Source organism: Neodiprion virginianus, chromosome 6 (genome assembly GCF_021901495.1).
Source record: "Neodiprion virginianus isolate iyNeoVirg1 chromosome 6, iyNeoVirg1.1, whole genome shotgun sequence".
NCBI lineage: Eukaryota > Metazoa > Arthropoda > Insecta > Hymenoptera > Diprionidae > Neodiprion > Neodiprion virginianus.
In genome coordinates this window covers 18835124-18855400 of record NC_060882.1, presented here as the reverse complement: position 1 = coordinate 18855400, position 20277 = coordinate 18835124, and the positions used below count along the sequence as shown (strand labels likewise).

Here is a 20277-nt window from a genome sequence, read left to right as displayed (position 1 = left end):
AATTTATTGGAGAATTTTGCGCTTACAAGGGTTTATACACATGCAGCATATGAATTCCGTATAATTGATGAGGTTAAATTTCGTAACGTCAACATATGAAATTACTACTTAAGCGACAAATTGTATATAATTTGTATCAAATTTTTTTCATATCACAATTTGTTTACACCCTGCGAATAATGTATTGTTGCAGTGGCCAAGTTTTTCAATGTTACATACTTCAACTTCTTTATAGTTGATCGAGCAAGACTCGTAAAAGGGAGAGATTTCCGATCTCGAGGTGTATATTCCAGGTGTCTAGATAATGAAAATGTGAAAGATTGCCGCATTCAAATGTTTCCCAGATTACGTGGATTATTGTTAAGTGCAGGTTTGCGAAAAAAAATAGTAACAACAATAAACATATTCCTCGAAAAAGAATGATAGCTAAAAGGATTTCTATTGAAATACTGTGTATCTTATACCTCCATAAGCGTTCGGTTTATCTCTCCCACAGTACCTAGTAATAATCAATTATACAGTGCGTTTTTTTTATAAGCAATGGTTGATATCGTGACCAGATGTCCTGTCATGAAAATATAATATAGCGATAGTTTTCAATCGCCAGAGAAACTTTAATTGACAATTTTTAATACTAAATATAGACATTTAGTTGTTCTCAACTAAAATCGTTCGGAAATAATTCGCGTACAACTTAGAATCGCGTTATTCCTGCAGTAAAAGCCGAAAAACATCTCTAGTTGTGGTTAACTATTTCAATTTTTTACCGTCATAAAAAAAAAAAAAATTTGCTTCTGGGTAGAAAATGAAAACGAGTTGTTATAGATGCAACCAGAAAACCGACTATACGTGTATTCCTGCACTTTTTGAAATATAAGTAATTTGTACTATATCTTCATTCGATTCTTGCGACAAAGTTGATGCAACCATAAGACTGTAATCAACTGAAAACGTGTGTATACTAAACTATCCAAACAGATTAGTGTCACACGATTGCCTAGAGAAAATGCGCAAGTATTGACTGCTGTAAAAACACTGCAGAGTTACGTGTCGCACAATTTCCTGCAATTTTAACAACGTCGAAACGTCATCGCGAAGATGCCCATTTTACTATGATTTCTGAGTAACTATTTAGAAAATCCCATTAAATTCTCATCTGTCCAGCAGTTATAAAATATTCCCGCAAATTTTCTTCTGGCCAAAAAATGTGGCGTTATTATTACATCGAACGATATCGTTTGTGCGTTACAGGGTATTATCAGCCGGCTGGACCACTGATACAGCATCCCCCAACGCTGCCTCCGGTCAAGGGTCCTCCACCAGAACCAACCCCTACACCCCCACAGAACTCCGAGGGTTCCGATGACCTGGTAGCGACTTCAACTACTTCCGGCGGCACGACGAGCGGTGGCGCAGGTATTTAAATACATCATACCTATCCGTATATGTATAATTTGAGAGAAGTGTATTATGGGATAATACGATAACTTTTGACGAGCAGTTGCGAAAATGGTGGAAAAAACTGAATTTCAAACCTACTCTTATAGGTGGTGGAAGCTTCTACAGAACATATTGTCCCCAGTACTACGGAACACCACCGCAATACCAAGAACTTTGTTACCAGCCAACGTACTCGCATCCGCATTCGCATCCGCCGCCTTATTACAAGTACCCCCCAACTTACAGACGGTGAGTAACAGGGTTGTTTTTCTATTTTATATATAATATAAAATTGAAACCGACGTGAGAGAATAGAATCGAACTCGTATTTTATTTCCTACCGAAAACGAGTTAACCCGAGGCCCAAGGTATTAATGAACGTTACTGTACAATACATACGTATAGTTTGAGCATATATGCAGTTAAGAGCGCGCGTATCGTGAAGCAGAACACAAAGGTACTCCAAAATCGTTCAGCTATCTGTATAACGATATTTTCAACTTACCGTTTCTGTGTTTTCAGAGGATAAAAGGAAGTTATTCTAATCAACTCGATTAATATAGGTATCTCGACGCTTCAAGATCAAGAGAATCACCTCCGACCCGCGGTTTTTCTAAACTTAGAACTGATTAGATTTTGGCTTCGATCGGTTTAGTACTTTTTTATATAACAACAAAAGAATCGATGAATGAGTTTGAATGAAAATTGGTACCGTCAGATTTTCTAGGCCGCTGATCACGAATCTAAAGTCAGATTTGCAAAATCTAACTCTCACGTATTTGATATGCTGAAAAAAAATAAAAACATTTGGATTTTGATGAAAATTGATACTCTATAGTTTTATGGGTGACTGATCACGAATTTGAGGTAAGATTTTCGAAATCCGAAATGGCGAATGCAATATGGTGGAAAAAAACCTAAAAATTTCTGATTTTGGTAGAAATTAGCAGGCAGAGGTTTTTTGGATCAACGATAAAGAATCCAAGATCAGACTTACAAAATTGTGATGTTGGATCCATTATAGTGCTTCAAATTAAAAATATCGTCATATTTTCATGTAAAGCGATACCTGAGGGCTCGTAAATCGTTAATCACGAATCTTAATTTGTAGTTCGAAATTCGAATTGGATATTAATAATATTTTTCCCAGAACTTGGAATCTGCAGTGTCTAAACGGGAAGTTTGGGGCTTGTTTAAAATCCGGTTGTTTAATTACAAAATCTTTCCTACAAATGTCGAATATTCATTTGAACTTGATTTTTAAGTGAGATTTATTCGATTTCTGAATCACATCTCCCGAATAAGTAGAATGAAAATCATTTCGCGTCAGTTATCTGAGTGCTTAAATTAATTTTTCAGTAAATTTCGACATAATAAATACACGATGAATACAAAAATGTGCAGAGATGATTTGATCCTTAACAAAACGTTGAAAGAAAAATTGCCGTATTGCAACTCTGGAACAACTTTGAGGCAGTAGAGTTTGCAACATATAAGTATGCGCTAATGATGCATTACGGTATACTGAATTTCAGACAATTCTAATTAAGTTTCGAAATTACGAGTTTGCTCAAAAATCTACCGTTACGAACTTTAACTTCATGTGATATGAGATACGTATTCGACGCGTTTATTTTATAGTCAAGGAAAATTTGAAAATACATACGACGGATTTTCGATCCATGGATTCAGAGTAAAAACAATTCCACAATTCGTGTTCTATGATTAATTAATAGGAGAAATCGGGCGAAATGAAAAACAATACAGATTGTAAGACTATCAAACGGCTAATGAGGCAACGTTAATCACTCACGAAATCTAGTACGCATATACAGTAAAAATATGAACGGTTGATGCTTATAACTATATGGATACATACATACCTACTCGCCACTGGCTATCTAAAATTCAATACAATTTACATTACATTATGCAGCACTGTACCTACACTCTGCGCGAGTCTGTTCGTCCGTGTTTGTCGACTGGGACCTCTCGTTCCGTTAGCTTTTACACTCTTCTTCACATAGTATAAGTGTTGTTATCCTACCCCCTTTACATATATTCCAAATGCAGCCGATTTGCTTTCAAATTCTGACACAATATTTTTCCGAAGCTTCATATCTATCAGTCGGTAGTTTGTTTTTATCTGCAAAAACTTGGATGAAACCCTATAATCTATAGATGAATGAAATATGAAAATAGGTGGGCCTTTTTTATCCTCCAAATTTCCATTCATATTTTATTTATATTTCAGTTATTTTTTTCAATATTAATTTTGTTCTCACGAACTAATCAATTGAAAATGTCGAAATCACTTCCACACGGAAGATTCACAATTACGTTTTGTTTTGGATTATAAAATGAATAACAAAAAATCCGTAAACGTAAGTTACTGAGGAGAGGATTTATATTTTCGTCACAAGTTATACTTTTCGGTCACTTCTCGATTCCTCAACACAATAAACAAGTAGCTACAACAGTAATTATCACAAACTTAGAGACTCGTTGGAAAAAAAGATTTAGTTAAAAGGCAAATCACACTTGTTCGAATATTAACATAGAATATCATCGCAAGTGTACAAATAGTGAATTAGTATTAGATTCATTGCACCCATAAGGATTCAAATGCAAAGATAAATGTAATTTATCATTTATTTTTCAGCCAGTACTATGGGTACCAAGAATCAGGTGGCCCTGGAGGCGGAGGTTCTGGTGGCGGAGGTGGACCAGGAGTGGTCGAGTATCAACCACCTCCACCACCACCTGCAGAATATCCTCCACCTCCATATTACGGCGGCTATCCGCCGCCACCACCGCCCCCTCCACCCCCTGGAAATCCGGCATACATGCACCCGCAAGGAAGACCTTTCGTAGATCGTAAGTATCGATATTCGAAATATAGTATTCCAATAAGTAAAAAAAGATAACTATCTGTTGCACAATTGAGACAATTAGTGGAAAAAAAGGATAAATCAAATTACATTTTGTTCCCCTCCAGAAGAAATTCACTTTTCGACTGCAGGTCAATGGTCAGACTGACCATCACACCGAATGGTCAAAACTTCGAACGTTACCAATCCTCATGTGCCACCTCAAACCGAACACTCTTGTAACATTGCCATTTTAAATTTGCCTGATATTTATTTCATATATTCTACATCAAAAAAGGAGTGATACATGTTCGACAAAAAAAAATCTAGTATCGATAGTATTCTTTTTCTAGTTGTACGTTAAAACACCAATTTTTAAATCAGATCTATGGTGAGATCTTTTTGAAAAAATTCGATCTTTCTGCCTTATGACGCTACGCACCAAGGTATAAGGTTCGCGTGTGCCAAATTTGAAATTATATTCTAAAATCGAAAGTATAGATATTAAATTTTTTTCGTCGCACAAGTATCTCTTTTTTTTTGTTCGTAAAAGACATCAAAAGAATTTTGGGCAAATAAAAGTTTTCGTTCGATATTTTAACCGCAAAGTGTTCGATTTGACATGGAATGACTCATATGTGGTAAACGCTTCAAGACGTACGTGAAGGTCGATAAAGGTCGGTGTTTTGACCATTTGGAATTTTTGACCCGCATCTCACTTTTAACTATTATATCTTTGAATACCTAATTCACGAATAGAAGGAATCTTGCCATATTGGAAAAGTCGAAACCACTTTCTACGTTTTTCCCAATTTTCGGAAAACTGTATTTTTCGACTGATCACCCTTTTTCGATCTATGTCTTACATCATTACGACCTCAAGGATGGACTTCATTTCTTGTTTTATTTTTTTATTTTCAAAATTACAGAAGAAGTTTACTCAAAATTGTTTTCCTCCAAAGTTTGGATTTTGCTAGTAGAAGGACTAAGCTACAGCAAAAAAAGTCATTTTCGAAATCAGAAATCATATTCTGTGAAGTTTAATTCCAAAATTCTGCGAAATCCACCCGATAGAATTTTTTCACTTAAGCGCGTCATTGGTTCTTTAATGAACGTTAAGTTCCAAATCTTCAACGATCGAGAGTCACATATGTTAAATGCAACTCTACTCTTATAAGACATTAGGTCAGTTGAAATATTATTTTTATTATTTATTTTTTATTATTATTAGTCAGGTATGTTCGTAATATAATATATTATGATACATTTAATACAATGTATAATATATGACAAGTATAGGTGACCTGGGAGTTGCAATTAGTAAACGCACCCGAAATAACTGAAAAGTGGTTAGATTTAATGGTCGTCGAGGAACCCAAAGACTTGGTAATTTTTTTGGGATAGGTTTTCAGGATTTCAGCGTACAACTTGATCAACCTATAAATGACATCTTTTTCACTTCTCCCTAATGTGTACCTTCCGGCAAAATTACAAAAACTTTCAATTCTCTGCAACGAAAGTGTGTGCACAAGGAATATTTTACCACAACGCAGAGAAAATCTGCCGTGAAAGCTTCCTCGTGCATTATACACTTGCATCGTAGAAGATCAAAACTTTTCTTGAGTTCACATACTACCACAAAGTAAATCTTGAAGAATGGGGTTTGATTTTTAAATATGGTTAAGTAATTATCAAAAAAAAAATTTCTCTCCCCTTAAGCTTTTAGGTATCATAAACTCAAAGGACCCGTCCAATACTCTGATAATCAAATTTTCACAGACGCAGCCTTTCAAAGTTGCCCGTGCCCGATGCAGTCGTGTCCAAAAAACGTGGATACTGGGCCCCTTATTGGTAATGGTAAGGGGGCGCCAGTGGGCTCAGGGCCCGGTCTGTCATTGCCGCCCAGTGCTTTGGTAGGGCCCCCGTCACCTGCTAGGGGCCTAGCTGGACTGGCGCCCCCCCACGGTGCCAATGCCTGGGACACAGATCGCGTCCAAATCAACAATCATTGTAATCTCACGCTGAATCAACCGCCACCCCCTCCACAGCACAATCAAAACAGTGGTCACAACCGCACACAAAATCAGGATTGTAGAGCAAAGGTAAATTTCGGCGTGATCCTTTTATTTTTCTTGTTGTAAATATATCAGTGCAGCGATATTTGAAATAATTATGCTTTGAGTTAATTAAATGCATTCCATTTTCATGTTACAGGATGAGAAGAGTTGTCAGAACAACAAGATGTCACAATGCAACTGCCAAAAACATGCCTGCACATCGACGACATGCGAAGTGAAGACTGAAACTTTATCACCTAATGAAAAGTTGCCAACAACCGTGCAATGTACCAATAATAAATTACCAAACTTTAAATTGGAGAATAACAATGTTAAATGTGAATCTTGTAGTGAAAAGGTGAGTGACGATATACCTTGTCAAGCAAATTGCAACGTCAAATGCGAATCTGGTTATAAATGTGAAATAAAATGCGAACAGTGCGTTAAGGGACAGTTGGCCGTTTTGAATATGGATAAAGATTCTGGAATCATGTTAATTGATGACAAATTGGAAAGTGATAATGTTAAAGAGGAATTAAATGAAGTTGTTTTGATTGAAAATGAAAATTGGAAAAAACCAGATTATGAATCGACGGTTCAAGAAACAGTAGACGAAAAAGAAATTTCTGATAAACTTGTTCATGTTCAAGAACAACCAAAGTGTCAAAAAATAACAAAACGTAAGTTATCCCTTGATAGTCTGTCTGACAATAAGAAGAAGCGTAAAATTAATAAAAGGACTTTGTCAGTTGGTTCAGTTAGAGATTTGGCTAATAGTGCTTCATTACCAAATTCAAAATTATCACTATTAAGCAATGAGACAATTCAGTCGACAGAAAATGTTCAAAAGAAAAAGTACACGAGGAAAGAACCGATTCATCGAAAACGAAAATCCGAATTGGTAAGTCAGTGCGAACCTGCAGTAAAAAAAAATAAAACTTTAAAACTGCTGAACGATCTCGGCATTCCTAGCATTAAGCAAAATGCAAGTGAAACTTCAATAATGGAGACGATAAACAGCGTAATTGAAGAAGGTTTAAAAATAACCAAGAAAAATGAAAAGACTCTCAAAATGAGTGAACCTGCTGAGAGGAAGAAAATTTCAAACTTGTTATCAACGCTGAAAAAGGTTGGGAAAAAAACAAGTTTGCCTAAAACAGTGCCGAGTAAAATCAATTTGGCCGAGATATCGGAAATAAAGAACAGTCAATCCAAGATCCAATGTAAAGCAACAAATGGACGGTCTCGAGAATCAAAACTCAAGTTACAAAATGCTAAGCCTAAAACTAAAGTCAAAACAAAAATTCTCAACACTAAATCCAAAATTGAAAATACTAAATTAGCAGAGGATACAAAATTGACATCAGAAATACTAAAGCAAAGTGAAACTATTTCTAAAGCCAAAGTAAGCGAATTGACCAACAACAGTGTATCGACTCATACCGATATTAGGAAACCAACGCTAATGAAAAACAGACGTAAGAGCACAAAGAAGTCTATCACCAGAAAGGCATGCATCAAGTCTGAGGAAAGCCTAGCAGTCGAAGAGAATTTAGCACTGATTAGAAGACCGAGTTTAAAACCCAAATGGAGCAATGGTTGGAGTTGGGAAGGAGAATCATATGAGGCTAAGGTTTATTTGACGGTAAGCGTAAAGTTTCACTGCAGGTGTTATTACTTTTCTCATTTATAAAATACTAGCTAATAAATTCACTAGTTTGTTACAGTCGTTGGCTGTACTATTATGACAATTTCTGTTTACTTTTTGTCTAGAAATTTTTATACATAATTTTAACGACGAATATCGTAAGTTTGTACATGAAATTGTTTTAGAATGAGGAATTAGCATTTCGACGCTGCTACGCGAGCATGAAACACGTAAGCGGCGATGTCCTGAAGCCTCGAGATTGTGTCCTGCTTAAGAGCGGCGTACGAAAAGCAGATCTACCATATGTGGCAAAGATTGCCGCGCTCTGGGAGAATCCACACGATGGTAAAGAAAATAAATTAATACATCAATTTATCAAAGCCTCAACCACTAACACTCTCTACATTATGAAATAAAGTGCATACGATTGACTCTGATGTGATTTCACCAGTTTGAATATGCAAATATCTTACACGATACATTTTATGCACAGGGGAAATGATGTTTTCCTTACTGTGGTACTATCGACCCGAGCACACGGAACAGGGGTGTACACAATGTGATACAGAGGATGAAGTATTCGCATCGCGACATAGAGATGCAAACAGCGTTGCTTGCATAGAAGACAAGTGCTATGTCCTAACATTCAATGAATATTGCCGGTAAGAGAAATAAGAAAACAGATTTAGCCACGAAACAATGTCATGAAACGTATAAGCATATGATACAAATACATTTTTACAGCTTTATAGTATGTCAACAACGAAAATTTGTACCCTAATAATTAACATATAATTATTTCTTATGCTCAGATACCGCAAAGATTTACGAAGATTACAAGAAGGGCTGGAATCACCTGGTCTGATTGTACCACGCGGAGATCAGTTGTATCCAAGAGTTAGCCGGTTACCGCCATTACCAGTGCCCGCAGATATTGTGTTATTTTGTCGACGCGTTTACGACTATCGCGGTAAAAAATTGGTCAAGAATCCTGGATGATTCGAATTTTTGTGGAACAAAATGATTAGGAACAAATGAGATGCACAAAAGAAAGATAAAGAGGAAAAAATTTGTGAACCGTGTAAAACTGCACGCAGGTCTCTTATCACTTATTGTTATAGGCATTTTTTAAGGCCAGAGAGTCTGCAATGATGAAATAATTACATCATTAAGGTTAATCAACGTATTGTGATATATTTATATGTATACACATTTGCAAATTGTAAGTGCAGTCACATAACGTCCACAATCGTTTCATCTTTCTCTCTTTCTGAAGGAGTGAAATTGTATTTTTTTAATACATCTTCTACGTAAGCTAGAATCAAAGGACATGTCGACGCGATAATAATTTTGGAAAATTCCATTACACAACCCCGCCTATTCTTCAACTAAATAAATACCTAAGCTTCAACAATTACGTCAGTGTCTCAAATACAGCTTTCCAATTTGTAAATATGATTATAATTGTGCCAGAGGAGACACATTGAATTAATCTGCCGCTATTGGCATACGAACAATACGATATTATTGAGATTGCAGGATGATTACGTAATATTCTTTCTTCGAATGATATTTTCTGTTTTTGATACCTTAAATGTCTATTATTTCATCACTGATGTCGCTCTGTATCAATTACTGTAATAGACATTTTTAGAAAATTTCATAATTTTATAGAGAGAATATTTATATTTTTTGCGAAATAGTATTTACACGTTTACAATATATTTTTGAAAGAGGCGAATGATTCCATTATTTACGGTAAAAGAACTTTTATAAACCTTCGAGCAGTTTCAGATGGGAATCAAACGCAAATACGACCATTTAGCGAAAATAGAAATAAGCCTCTACCCAGGTAAGCTAAGGATATCTAATAGTTTAGCCCTAACACGTTACAAGAGACTTCCATTCTCTAAGTATATGTTTTCATTGGTTTAAGGCTTGAAATTATTCTGCGTTAGCGAAATAGTATACGTGAGAAATATAAAAATATTTCAAAATGTTATTTCAATCACAGTGGATGCCTTCAGATCTAGATGCTAATGTGATGCAAAAATAATTTCATTTTACCGAAAAGCGGTAAGAAAGCAAAATAGCAAATGTTTTCCTTTTTTTTTTCGTTCACTGAGAACATCTTTCCCCTTAAACGAAGCTTTAGAAAACGATTCTGCGTGAATTTAAATTGTGTACATATAACAAATGTAAAAGTACTTTAAAATGAATGCATGGTAATTTCAAAAATATATAATCTTACTCTTACCAGCAAATATTACATCTGGATCTAGAAAGTGTCGAAACACTACAATTTATGGACAAAGTTTGCATCGTAATTAGATCTTACTAACGATTAAAAATAAAATGATATTGCATATAACCTGAGACAGTACTTTTCTAATTGCATTGTAATATTTCTTTGGCATCGGTGTTCACATACCTAAGAATTGAATTGAGCGTTCGGAATTCTTCAGTAATTAAAATATCAGCTAAGCAGTGATATAGAACAATTATTGCGATAAACAATAAATTCCAAATGGAAAATCATGAACATTAATTAATCATTTACGTTGTTAGCAGTAGGTGTTTTGTTAAAAATTATATTATTTAAAATTAATATATTATTGATGATGATTATTTAATATCTAATATATTGGACCTAGGTTGTAAGTTATTTCCAATCCAACCCAAGAAAAGAAAAAACAAAAAGCTTCAAAAAAAGAAAAAAGCAAAAAAACCATTTGAAAGACCATCATACCAAAACATTCTTTCATTTTCAAAAATCATTTGATCATGATTTAATATATTTTATTAATTTATAATTTGTTACTATTTAGAAACACCTAATAACAAACAGCGTGTTAGTAATTAATTTTATATTCCTTTTTATCGTGTAAGGAAATCGGAAAGTGTAATTTTTGATAACAATATATCAATGAAATAATAAGAGACGTGCAGCCATGTCAAAGATCGCCGAGCGCAGAGAGATGAATAATTTAATGTATCAAAAATTAATTCCTAGAATGGTTAACATGGGAACATTGCACAAAAATGCATATCCTCTGTTCATTTATATAGGGATGGATCTAAAAACAAAAGTGAAAAAGAAAATGAAAAAAAACAATACTGTATCCATAATTTATTCTTAAGCCTAGAAGTAAAACGAAAAGCCATGATGCTGGCTGTTGCATTTGCTTTAATCAAAAAAAAAAAAAAAAATCAGTTTTTGAAATAAAACTTAATAAATTCCATTGTACGGCGCTTGATGGTTCGCTGTTGAAAAATATTAGTTTAACTATTTCATGAAATATTGTAATTGTCATTTTTACTAGCCGAAACATGTGTGTTTATGTTAATCGATAAACTAATATATGGTCAAAAATCCAAGTTGCTGTTGGCATACATTTGTTTTATTTTCATTCTTCCTATTTATATTGCACGTATCCTTTAACACATGTCACAACTAGTGGGCTCAAACACGGTATGACTCGTCGACTGCTTATGATTCATTTCATCTTATGAATTTGATGAATTTTTCGAAACAATAAGTAATATTAGGTGTGAGACAGTGGTATTGAAAGTACTATGTCCCTGCATTTATCAAATAAGCAGTCTAGTTGAGTTATGTTGACAATATATTACCTTCCTCATCTGAATAATATTTGTATAGACTTTGTTTAAAAAATATCGCTGTAGACTTTTGCTATGAAAAACATTTGCTTATTCCGATAGAATATGTACTAACAATTCTCTGTATTCATTAGTATCCAAAATTTTTCACTGAGCTCTATAATACCCTTGTGGAGTCACAGAAGAAATTATGACAGTCTGAATTCAGAATGACATGTTCGCGCCACAGTCTACGTTATGTGTTATTAAACTATTAGTAATATATAATATATATCAAACTAAATTATAAAAGTAAATTCTGACAAAAGAAATTCAGCTTATCAAATTAACTGGAATTTAAAAAAAAATTGTATAATAAATCAAACAAAGATTTAAAATAAACACAGTAAATATCTCGAAATATGCTATACAGGTATATATGTATAAATATGTTTTTTTTCTGTTATACTGGTGGTTCTTCTATACTGTAATACGTAACAACAAAATACCAAAGTAGCAATTCTTAGATAATTCATTTAAATAGTATAAATGAAACTTGTGATTGACAAGACCTTCGTGTAAATAGGAATCTAATTTTTGTAATTTTACTCTACAGGTACATAACTGTTTACTCCGCACCAAATTTTTTAGTGAAAAGCTAAAGTCTATACTCTAGCGGACGTAATTGTTTTTACTACATCAGTTTCCAAATATTTCCAAAACTGACCGTAAGCATATGTATACAACACCTGTAATTGCATGTACTATTCATATAGTTAATCACGCTAGTCTCGGCTAGTGAAGTGTTATTGATGTGTCTGTTGTGTTTGAATCTCGAAGATGTGCAACACAAATGTTCTACAATCACGTCAAAAGTTGAATGTCCGTATCGCAAAATTCCTATCTATTGAGCGACTCGTTGAGTAAAGCGGGCACTTTTCATGAATGTTAAGCATTTGAATAACCTTTTTTCTTTCATAGCGTATTATACATATTTTGACAGACAGCCAACCAAATAGCAGTGCCGCATAAAATATACAGATACAATAAAAAGAGTTATTTCTACACAAGAATTAGGATAAATGTATACATGAATAATATATACATATATATATATACCTATAACACACACACATACACACACATACATATATTTGGATAACTAGAACACAAAAAATATATTATTATATGCGACGGGTGAATAATGTATATTGCAGAAGAAAAAAAGGAAAAAAAAACATAACAGTACTCAATAATGTATGACACTTTTTGACGCGAAACAATGTAGTGAGATACATATGAATGCTGATTCACAATTAGAACTTTCCACTAAGATTATACAACTTGCTCATCCTAAGTACCATGAATCCAACGGTTCATATTTTAAAGATGACCGATTTTTATACTTGAAAAACAACAAATATGAATATTAACAGTTAAGTGTCATGCATTAGCGGTATTCAATATATATATATATATATATATATATGTATATATAATATAATATATATATATGTATATATAATATTCCATATACATATATATGGACAGTTAGGCATTATATAGGTATATATACAAGCTTCGTAGAAGAAAAGAGCACAAACCAATTTTGGTGCCACGGGTTAATACGGTTGACCAACGTAACTGTTTATAGTGTAGGTTTCAAGATACATTAATTTGCTGATTTGAAAATCCAGTGTTGCGTTTTAGAGTAACAATTGCATCATGCAGTAGTCTACTTAAAAACTTTTATCAAATGTAAACATCTCTTATGTGCCAAATAGAGTTTACACATTAAAAAAATTACTTGGTTTTATAAAATGTATAAGCAGATTTCAAAAATCTTCCTCTGGCAACTTCACATTAGGAACAAGTTCAAAATAGATCTCGTTTCTTCTAACAGAAATTTTTGTTGCGTCAAGTGTTTTCACCGTTAATTGATACGATTTTTGCATCGCGGATCTAACTTACGAATTTGAAGAATTCTCCAACATCACCTACTGATGTATACGTGGACAATTAATGAACATGTACTAAAAGTAAACACGTAAATCAAGATTGTGTGCAATCTATCATTTCTTCCACATATAAAAGTATATGGAACATTTTGGGCAAATTCTACTACTTTTCATGCATCACAATTTGGATTTACTTCAAAATATTAAATCTTATTTTGGCCTTACTATGCCAATTCAATTTCTTTAGACACTAAAAAATATTAGATGCTAAAGTTTAGGTGGGTTCTTGTTAAATGTCCCACGTGTATGCATATTTTCTATTCTCCACCTATAAACAAGTTAGTCTTCTGTATTACTCCTAATCAAAACATCTCCTCCACATTGGAGCAGTGATGCATTTTCCATCATGATCAACAATCATAAGAAAAACAGCAAAGCTAGGATGTAAAGGAACGTAGGCTAGCCTTGTAACATTGTATAATAAACAAAATCAGTCTAATAAATTATTCGCTCATTTTTCGTTACAAAATATGGATCATCCAACTTTTCGTATCACTGCGACAGATCCAGTTTAAACTTTTAATCATAAATTATAATAATATTATAATACGTCTCATACTGGAAAACAAATAAATTATAACATAAACGTGGATCGCATGTAAAACTTTTTCAGATTGGTAAAAATTTGAATGTGCTCGTTACATTATTGCATAGGATATATTTCACTGTAAACTGGATCTCTTGCAAATTTACTCAATTGGTAATTTGTTGTGCAAGAAACTAATTCGATAAGCGTGTGAAACATTCAACCCTACATTGACATCACCATAAGCAGGTAAGATACATGTATATGACAAAACTTGAAAGTCTTACAAGGGCCCATCAAATTCTTTACCAACTTTATTCCCTTTTTTAAGTTTATTTTTCCGGTACAATCTATTATATTTAATGAAATGATTGAAGAACTTAACCGCATATCATTGTTCCCTACATTAAAAAAATAGAAATGTTTAATGCCAATATTTAGTTGAGAAAGTTTTCAAGACCTATGATTCAACTGTGAACGGTTTATGGAAAAAAAATTTCAATTTAATTAGCGAATTAATGTAGCCAGTCAATGCTGTGCCTATAATGAGTCATCTGGAATTAGAAATGGATACACAATAGATCCATAAATCTAAAGTGAATGTCTTACAAGTGACTGCTTACATGATAAGATTAAATATATACAAAGAGCCGATGCAGCAAGCTATTTCTTCCTGGATACATCCTTGTCTAGTATCAGATTATGGTATGAAAAGGGTGTGGTGAGCGTAGTATAATTACTACTTTTTTTTCTAGTTCAAGGTCCTGGAAACGGTATTGCTAATAGATATCAGTTTCCAAGATCATTCGATCTATGAATAATGACATACTATTGCGTATAGGCAACATAAGCTTTTCTTATGACAAAAATTTATAAATTACAAAATGTAATTACGAAATGAATAAAGTATTATGTCATATTAGAAACAAAAAAAAAATAACGACTTTGACTGCATAACAATTGGCACTGTAAATCATGTACATATTGTTCAATCAACTGAGGATCTCAATTTTCGAAAAAACTCATACCAAAATTCGAGCATAGTTTTTGTACAGGGTCTCTTTAGGAAAACAATAATACGTATTTAAGCACTCGTGAGATATATACGATTGCGGTAGTGATAATATTTCATGATTATCTCTTTATAGATTGAATGTAAATTCAAGACATCCCGTTACACAGAAGAGTAATACTCATTATTCATGCTAATTGAAGTAGTGATACTTGTATTGATCACAGTTAAGGACAAATCAATACAAGGTGGTCAATGAGTGCACCTAAGCATAATATATACGCCTACATTTTTACCGTATAAATTTATAAATCAAACAATAAGATATCTCGAATATGTTAACACAAAGGTATTGACCATGATGCTGTTTATTGGCTTTCCGTAGCATATATAAACTGTGGCAACGGATCGAAGAGAGTACAGTACGACTTGATCTTCGAAGTAGTCTACACAATTACAATTTGAAACATGAAGCTGTTGGTAAGATCCGTTTTCATACACCTAATCAATAATTAGCCTCAGGACTAAACCGCGGTATTGTCATAAAAAAGTTTAGATGCCTCATACAGTACAATTTTCTGGAAAAAAACAAAAATGAGGATGCATATCAAAATTCAACTTCTAGTCCTTATGTAAATGATTTCCATTCCCTATTGCAAATAGAAAAAAGAAATGACAAAGTCAAGACTAATCTTTCATCGGGTAATTTATTTTACACCCATCGTCAGTATTGCGATCGCGTTTAGAATTGATTTAATTTTTTTATTCAACTAGAATAAATACAACCGATAAATTCCAAAATGATTTTGTTAGTAAGAAGGAATCGTTCTTTGGGTAATAAGTGTCTAATCTATACTGTTGGGATATTTTTACGTTGCAGCTAACTCTCTTCGCTGCGCTATTCTGCGGGGTATTTGTCACAAGTGCCCCGTTGGATAATGAGGCCCGTGATAAGAGGCATCTTCTTATCAGCCCTGGACCCGCTGTAGTTTCGGTACCACTCGTTGCTCCAGCACCTCTCATTCACGGACCAGTTGTTGTAGGACCTCATTGGGCACATCCTCTTCCTTATGGTCATTCAATTGTCAAGTATTGGTAGAACGGGACGAAGATTGAAACGTCGAAAATTTGTATAAATAACAAATTTCTACTACTTTTGCCAGTTTCATTTCAAGTATAAATTTAAGGACACGATTTTGATTTTTGATGTAAACTATTTTTAACAGTTCTGATTCTCAAACTCTCATATAGAGAGCTACTATATTCCGTCGAATACTAAAAATTATCCAATTAATGGGCATTAAAACCATTGGCCAAAAAACTGGTTTGTGCCACAAATTAATTTCATCCATCTGGTAAGATTTACGTATATTGTCTATGAAATATATAAATACTATTTATTGTTTACAACTGCCTTGAATACATAAGGTAAACAAGTGATAAATAGAATTAACAAACTGAAAAATACAATAACAATTATATGGTAAAAGTGTGATAATTACTTATCGATCAGACAGATTGAAGTAATTTGAAAATTGTAAAAAATCAAAATACTAAATAATCTACATGATAATGATAATTAAAAGAAAGCGTTCAAGACAAGATGGCGATTAATAAAAATTTTCCTCCAGAATGATAAATCTTTGCAAATTTGTCATTGGTTTATTTAAAATTGATTATATGAATAACTGCTGTTATGTAAATATATACATAAATATATATAATACTTCATTTGATTCTGGCATGAGCTAACAACTATCGAATTAACTACATATGACTAGAAAACTTTGACACGGAGAACTTTTACAACCAATAATTCTGAAAAAGTTGTTTGATGAAGATTTATCTGTATCTAACTGAAATATATAAACATAAGCATCAACTTTTGTGATTCCACAATATGATATTGAGAAAGTAAGGATTCAAAAATTAGGAAACATGAAAACTATTCCTCAACAAAGTCATCACGATTTATTTACGTGACAAATACGTATAAACAACAGCAAGAGAAATGTTGCACGAAACAAAGACCCATGCAAAATTTCCAGGGAAAACCAATCTTCCGAAATAAAGTTTTATTGTTTTATTTCAAAACTTCTCCTCTAAATAACTTACTGTATAAATGACACATTATTCACTAGACTCTAGACTCTTTTCAAAATTGTCTATTATTAGAAATCTTTTCCCTGGAAGTTTTTCTAACTCAACTTCCACCTTAGACAACGACCATTTCTCGTCCTTAATAGCTTTGTAAAGCAATGTTCCATTGCCTTTTGGACCTTTCAGCGGAACTTTATACCAAAGGACTGTGTCTGGTTGATCATCAGATTCAGTATAGTTATTGGCATAGCCAGCTTTTATAGGTTGCCCAAAATAATCAACAGCTTTTTCATTCTCATGAAGATATTTAAAAGCCTCAGTGTAGCATACGGATTTGCGAATACGTGTCTGAACCTCATTATGAAGTATTAACACAACACCGACCATACCAAATGTTCCATACCCACATATTTTTATTAACCCTTGGGTCGAAATCATCTGGAAAACAAACCGAAAAGATTGCCTTGTTATCGATACGCTGAAATAATTACAAGTTGAATTGAATTTCTTTATTTTTGATTCTCAATTTCTGCATCTATGGAAAATGTATTGGAGCGTTTATGTTCAGAACTGCATATAAAATTCGCTCTTTTTCGAGTTTGAGATACGTGGACTTCGATATTTCGAGATACCAACGTCGAAATCAACCAGAGCACCCTCTTAACGACATATAGTTATCTATAAAATTGACAAAAATGATTATAGAAATAAGAAATATTTCGCACTTACTTTTTCACAATAAGTAATATTATTCTGTAATCAATTATTCTTTCAATGACGGTCATAAACAACCTCGATTCAAATTAACCGATCTCTACTACTAACCTAAAAGCAGACACGGGATGTCCGGCTTTTTACGTGCTTTGAGCACGGCACTCATCTACCTATATACTAATATAAGTATATCAGTCAAGCACGGCTCTGAGAGGTAACCATGGTGGGGAAATTCACATGATATCCCTGTGTCAGTGTATGTATAACACACCTACAACTGATTTGCGTTGCATAAATTCGCAGAATTTAGACTAATTTACAAATTGGGATTGCGATTCAACCATTTTTACTAAAAAATTATTGTGAGTGAAATAGTTGCTCAGTGTCTGCACAATTCACAACATTAGTAGATAAGCAAAAGATGATTCTACTAGTTTCGGGCGGAGACCACGTTTATTGTGCCAATAGCGCATCGTGTCAGCTGTTCTGAGGCTATTTTATTAATATTTTATCCTAACTCCAGGCTCATTTTTGGTCAACCAAAGCTACTTCATCGACAACAATTGCATCCAAGGTACCATTCCACCCAATGAATGCTCGAAGTTTTCAATTATGGAGAATGCAAGGGGCGAAAATCACTCGCCTCTGTTCGTAGTGTACATGCATGTGTTTGTGAATACCCTAAATGTATGGTCTAAGCCCCAACCATGGGAACTCTCAGTGGGTGCTTTCCATTTACTGACTCAAGTCGACTTGTGTCGCTATTTCTGGTGTATTTCTTTGCCCAGATTGGCCGGTTCCACCAGAAATAGTGACACAATAGCACCTTCATTTTACTGACGATAAGACCAATTAGCGCTTCGCCGTTTGCTTTCCTAAACCAACCACCTCGCGCTAATCCCCCGCCGAGATCTCATGTCCTAATCAAAAACCTTACCCCCAATTATTTCATCATCCTTAACCAATCATCCGAGACCCGTGAGAAACCGCGACTCTTTTTGAACTCCTCTTACTTTCCCTCCAATTCAACCCTTTCAGAGAACAGAATAGAACTGAAGAACTTCAGACATCATAGACAACAGATCAGAACCTTACCGAAATCCTAGAATCAAATCACATTATAAGTAATTCAGAACCTCCGAGACTTATTACCAGTTTGTGACTGCGATAGTGATTAACATCAGTTTGTACGACAATTGTAAACCTACCATTGAGAACTAGAAGGAGATCGTTAATAAATGTGTAGTTAACCCAAGTGTTGTTACAAATAATTATTTCAATCACGCGTAGTGATGGTTGGCACGAGCCTTACCTAACAAACTCTCAGAATTGTAGGGGAGTTGAACGAGAAGATCTGAGGAGCTGATCAGCGGATTCCCGAGATTTATACATACGAACTACGTAAGTCAGGAGAAGAATTTAAATCACGCAGCGAATCAGAATCGACTCGAAACGTTCCTCTCAGAACGTAACAGTACTACCAATGCTGTCAACCTCGCGAAAACTGCAGCCGAAGTGATGATATATATATATATATATATATATATATATATATATATATATTAATATAAAATTATTATATGTATATATATAGAAGATATGCGAAGATTAATAAAGAGAATTACTCAGTTTATTTCATTGAAAACCGCAGTGACACGGAAAAATACAACTTTATTCAAATCGTCTCGAAATAGTTCTAAAAAAAAGTAACTAAGTTAAATAAGAACAAAACAAATCAAACCAAAACAAGTTCCATCAACGTCATACAACCGGTGATCAAAATGTAACAATGACACAATATGGTGATGCGACATATATATATATATACATACGCACTCGGGGTACTTTGTAACTCATACTCTACATTTGATTGGCTGAGAGGAAACGTATCGACCAATCAAGTGAGGAGCAAGAGAGACAGGTTATAACAGGCATATAGCATTCTCTCTCACTCCACCACAGTAGCGTTCTGATTTTACTGCGACTGGCAACTCGAAATGAAAATGGAACGCAGTTCGTAGTTTACTGCGTGACTTCACGGTCTACAGTACTGGAAGTTTATTTCGGAATACACCCTAAGTATGCTCCAAGTAGAATTTCATTGCATTTTACATTATTGACACAATTCCAGATTTTTTCATCCAACTGTTTTCGAAGTCATCACGGGCATTTGGTGGGACAGACAGACGGGCCAACAATTTTCTAAAAACCTGCTATTCCGATACTAGAGGTTCGAAAACGTAAAGATTCATTGAAATTGGAAGTCATTTCTGCCCGAAAACAAACTTATTT

General features: G+C 34.0%; 1 protein-coding gene and 1 long non-coding RNA gene across 3 annotated transcripts in view; one reads left to right on the top strand and one right to left on the bottom strand.

Moving 5' to 3' along the window:
* Window positions 1-12003, top strand: part of LOC124307775 (uncharacterized) — an 84075-nt gene extending 72072 nt beyond the window's left edge. For both annotated transcript variants that reach the window (XM_046769830.1, XM_046769831.1), the window contains 8 exons: window positions 1252-1416; window positions 1548-1689; window positions 4103-4317; window positions 6090-6412; window positions 6525-8012; window positions 8201-8360; window positions 8509-8677; window positions 8828-12003. In XM_046769830.1, coding sequence (XP_046625786.1) covers window positions 1252-1416; window positions 1548-1689; window positions 4103-4317; window positions 6090-6412; window positions 6525-8012; window positions 8201-8360; window positions 8509-8677; window positions 8828-9014 — 2849 coding nt within the window. In that variant the 3' untranslated portion in view covers window positions 9015-12003. The remainder of the gene's footprint in view (window positions 1-1251; window positions 1417-1547; window positions 1690-4102; window positions 4318-6089; window positions 6413-6524; window positions 8013-8200; window positions 8361-8508; window positions 8678-8827) is intronic.
* A 1573-nt stretch (window positions 12004-13576) lies between these two features.
* Window positions 13577-18680, bottom strand: LOC124307826 (uncharacterized). Its single transcript, XR_006908858.1, has 3 exons — window positions 18666-18680; window positions 18001-18162; window positions 13577-17709 (listed from the first exon to the last, which is right to left on the bottom strand). It is a non-coding gene; the product is annotated as an uncharacterized LOC124307826 (long non-coding RNA).
* Window positions 18681-20277: the final 1597 nt, after the last annotated feature.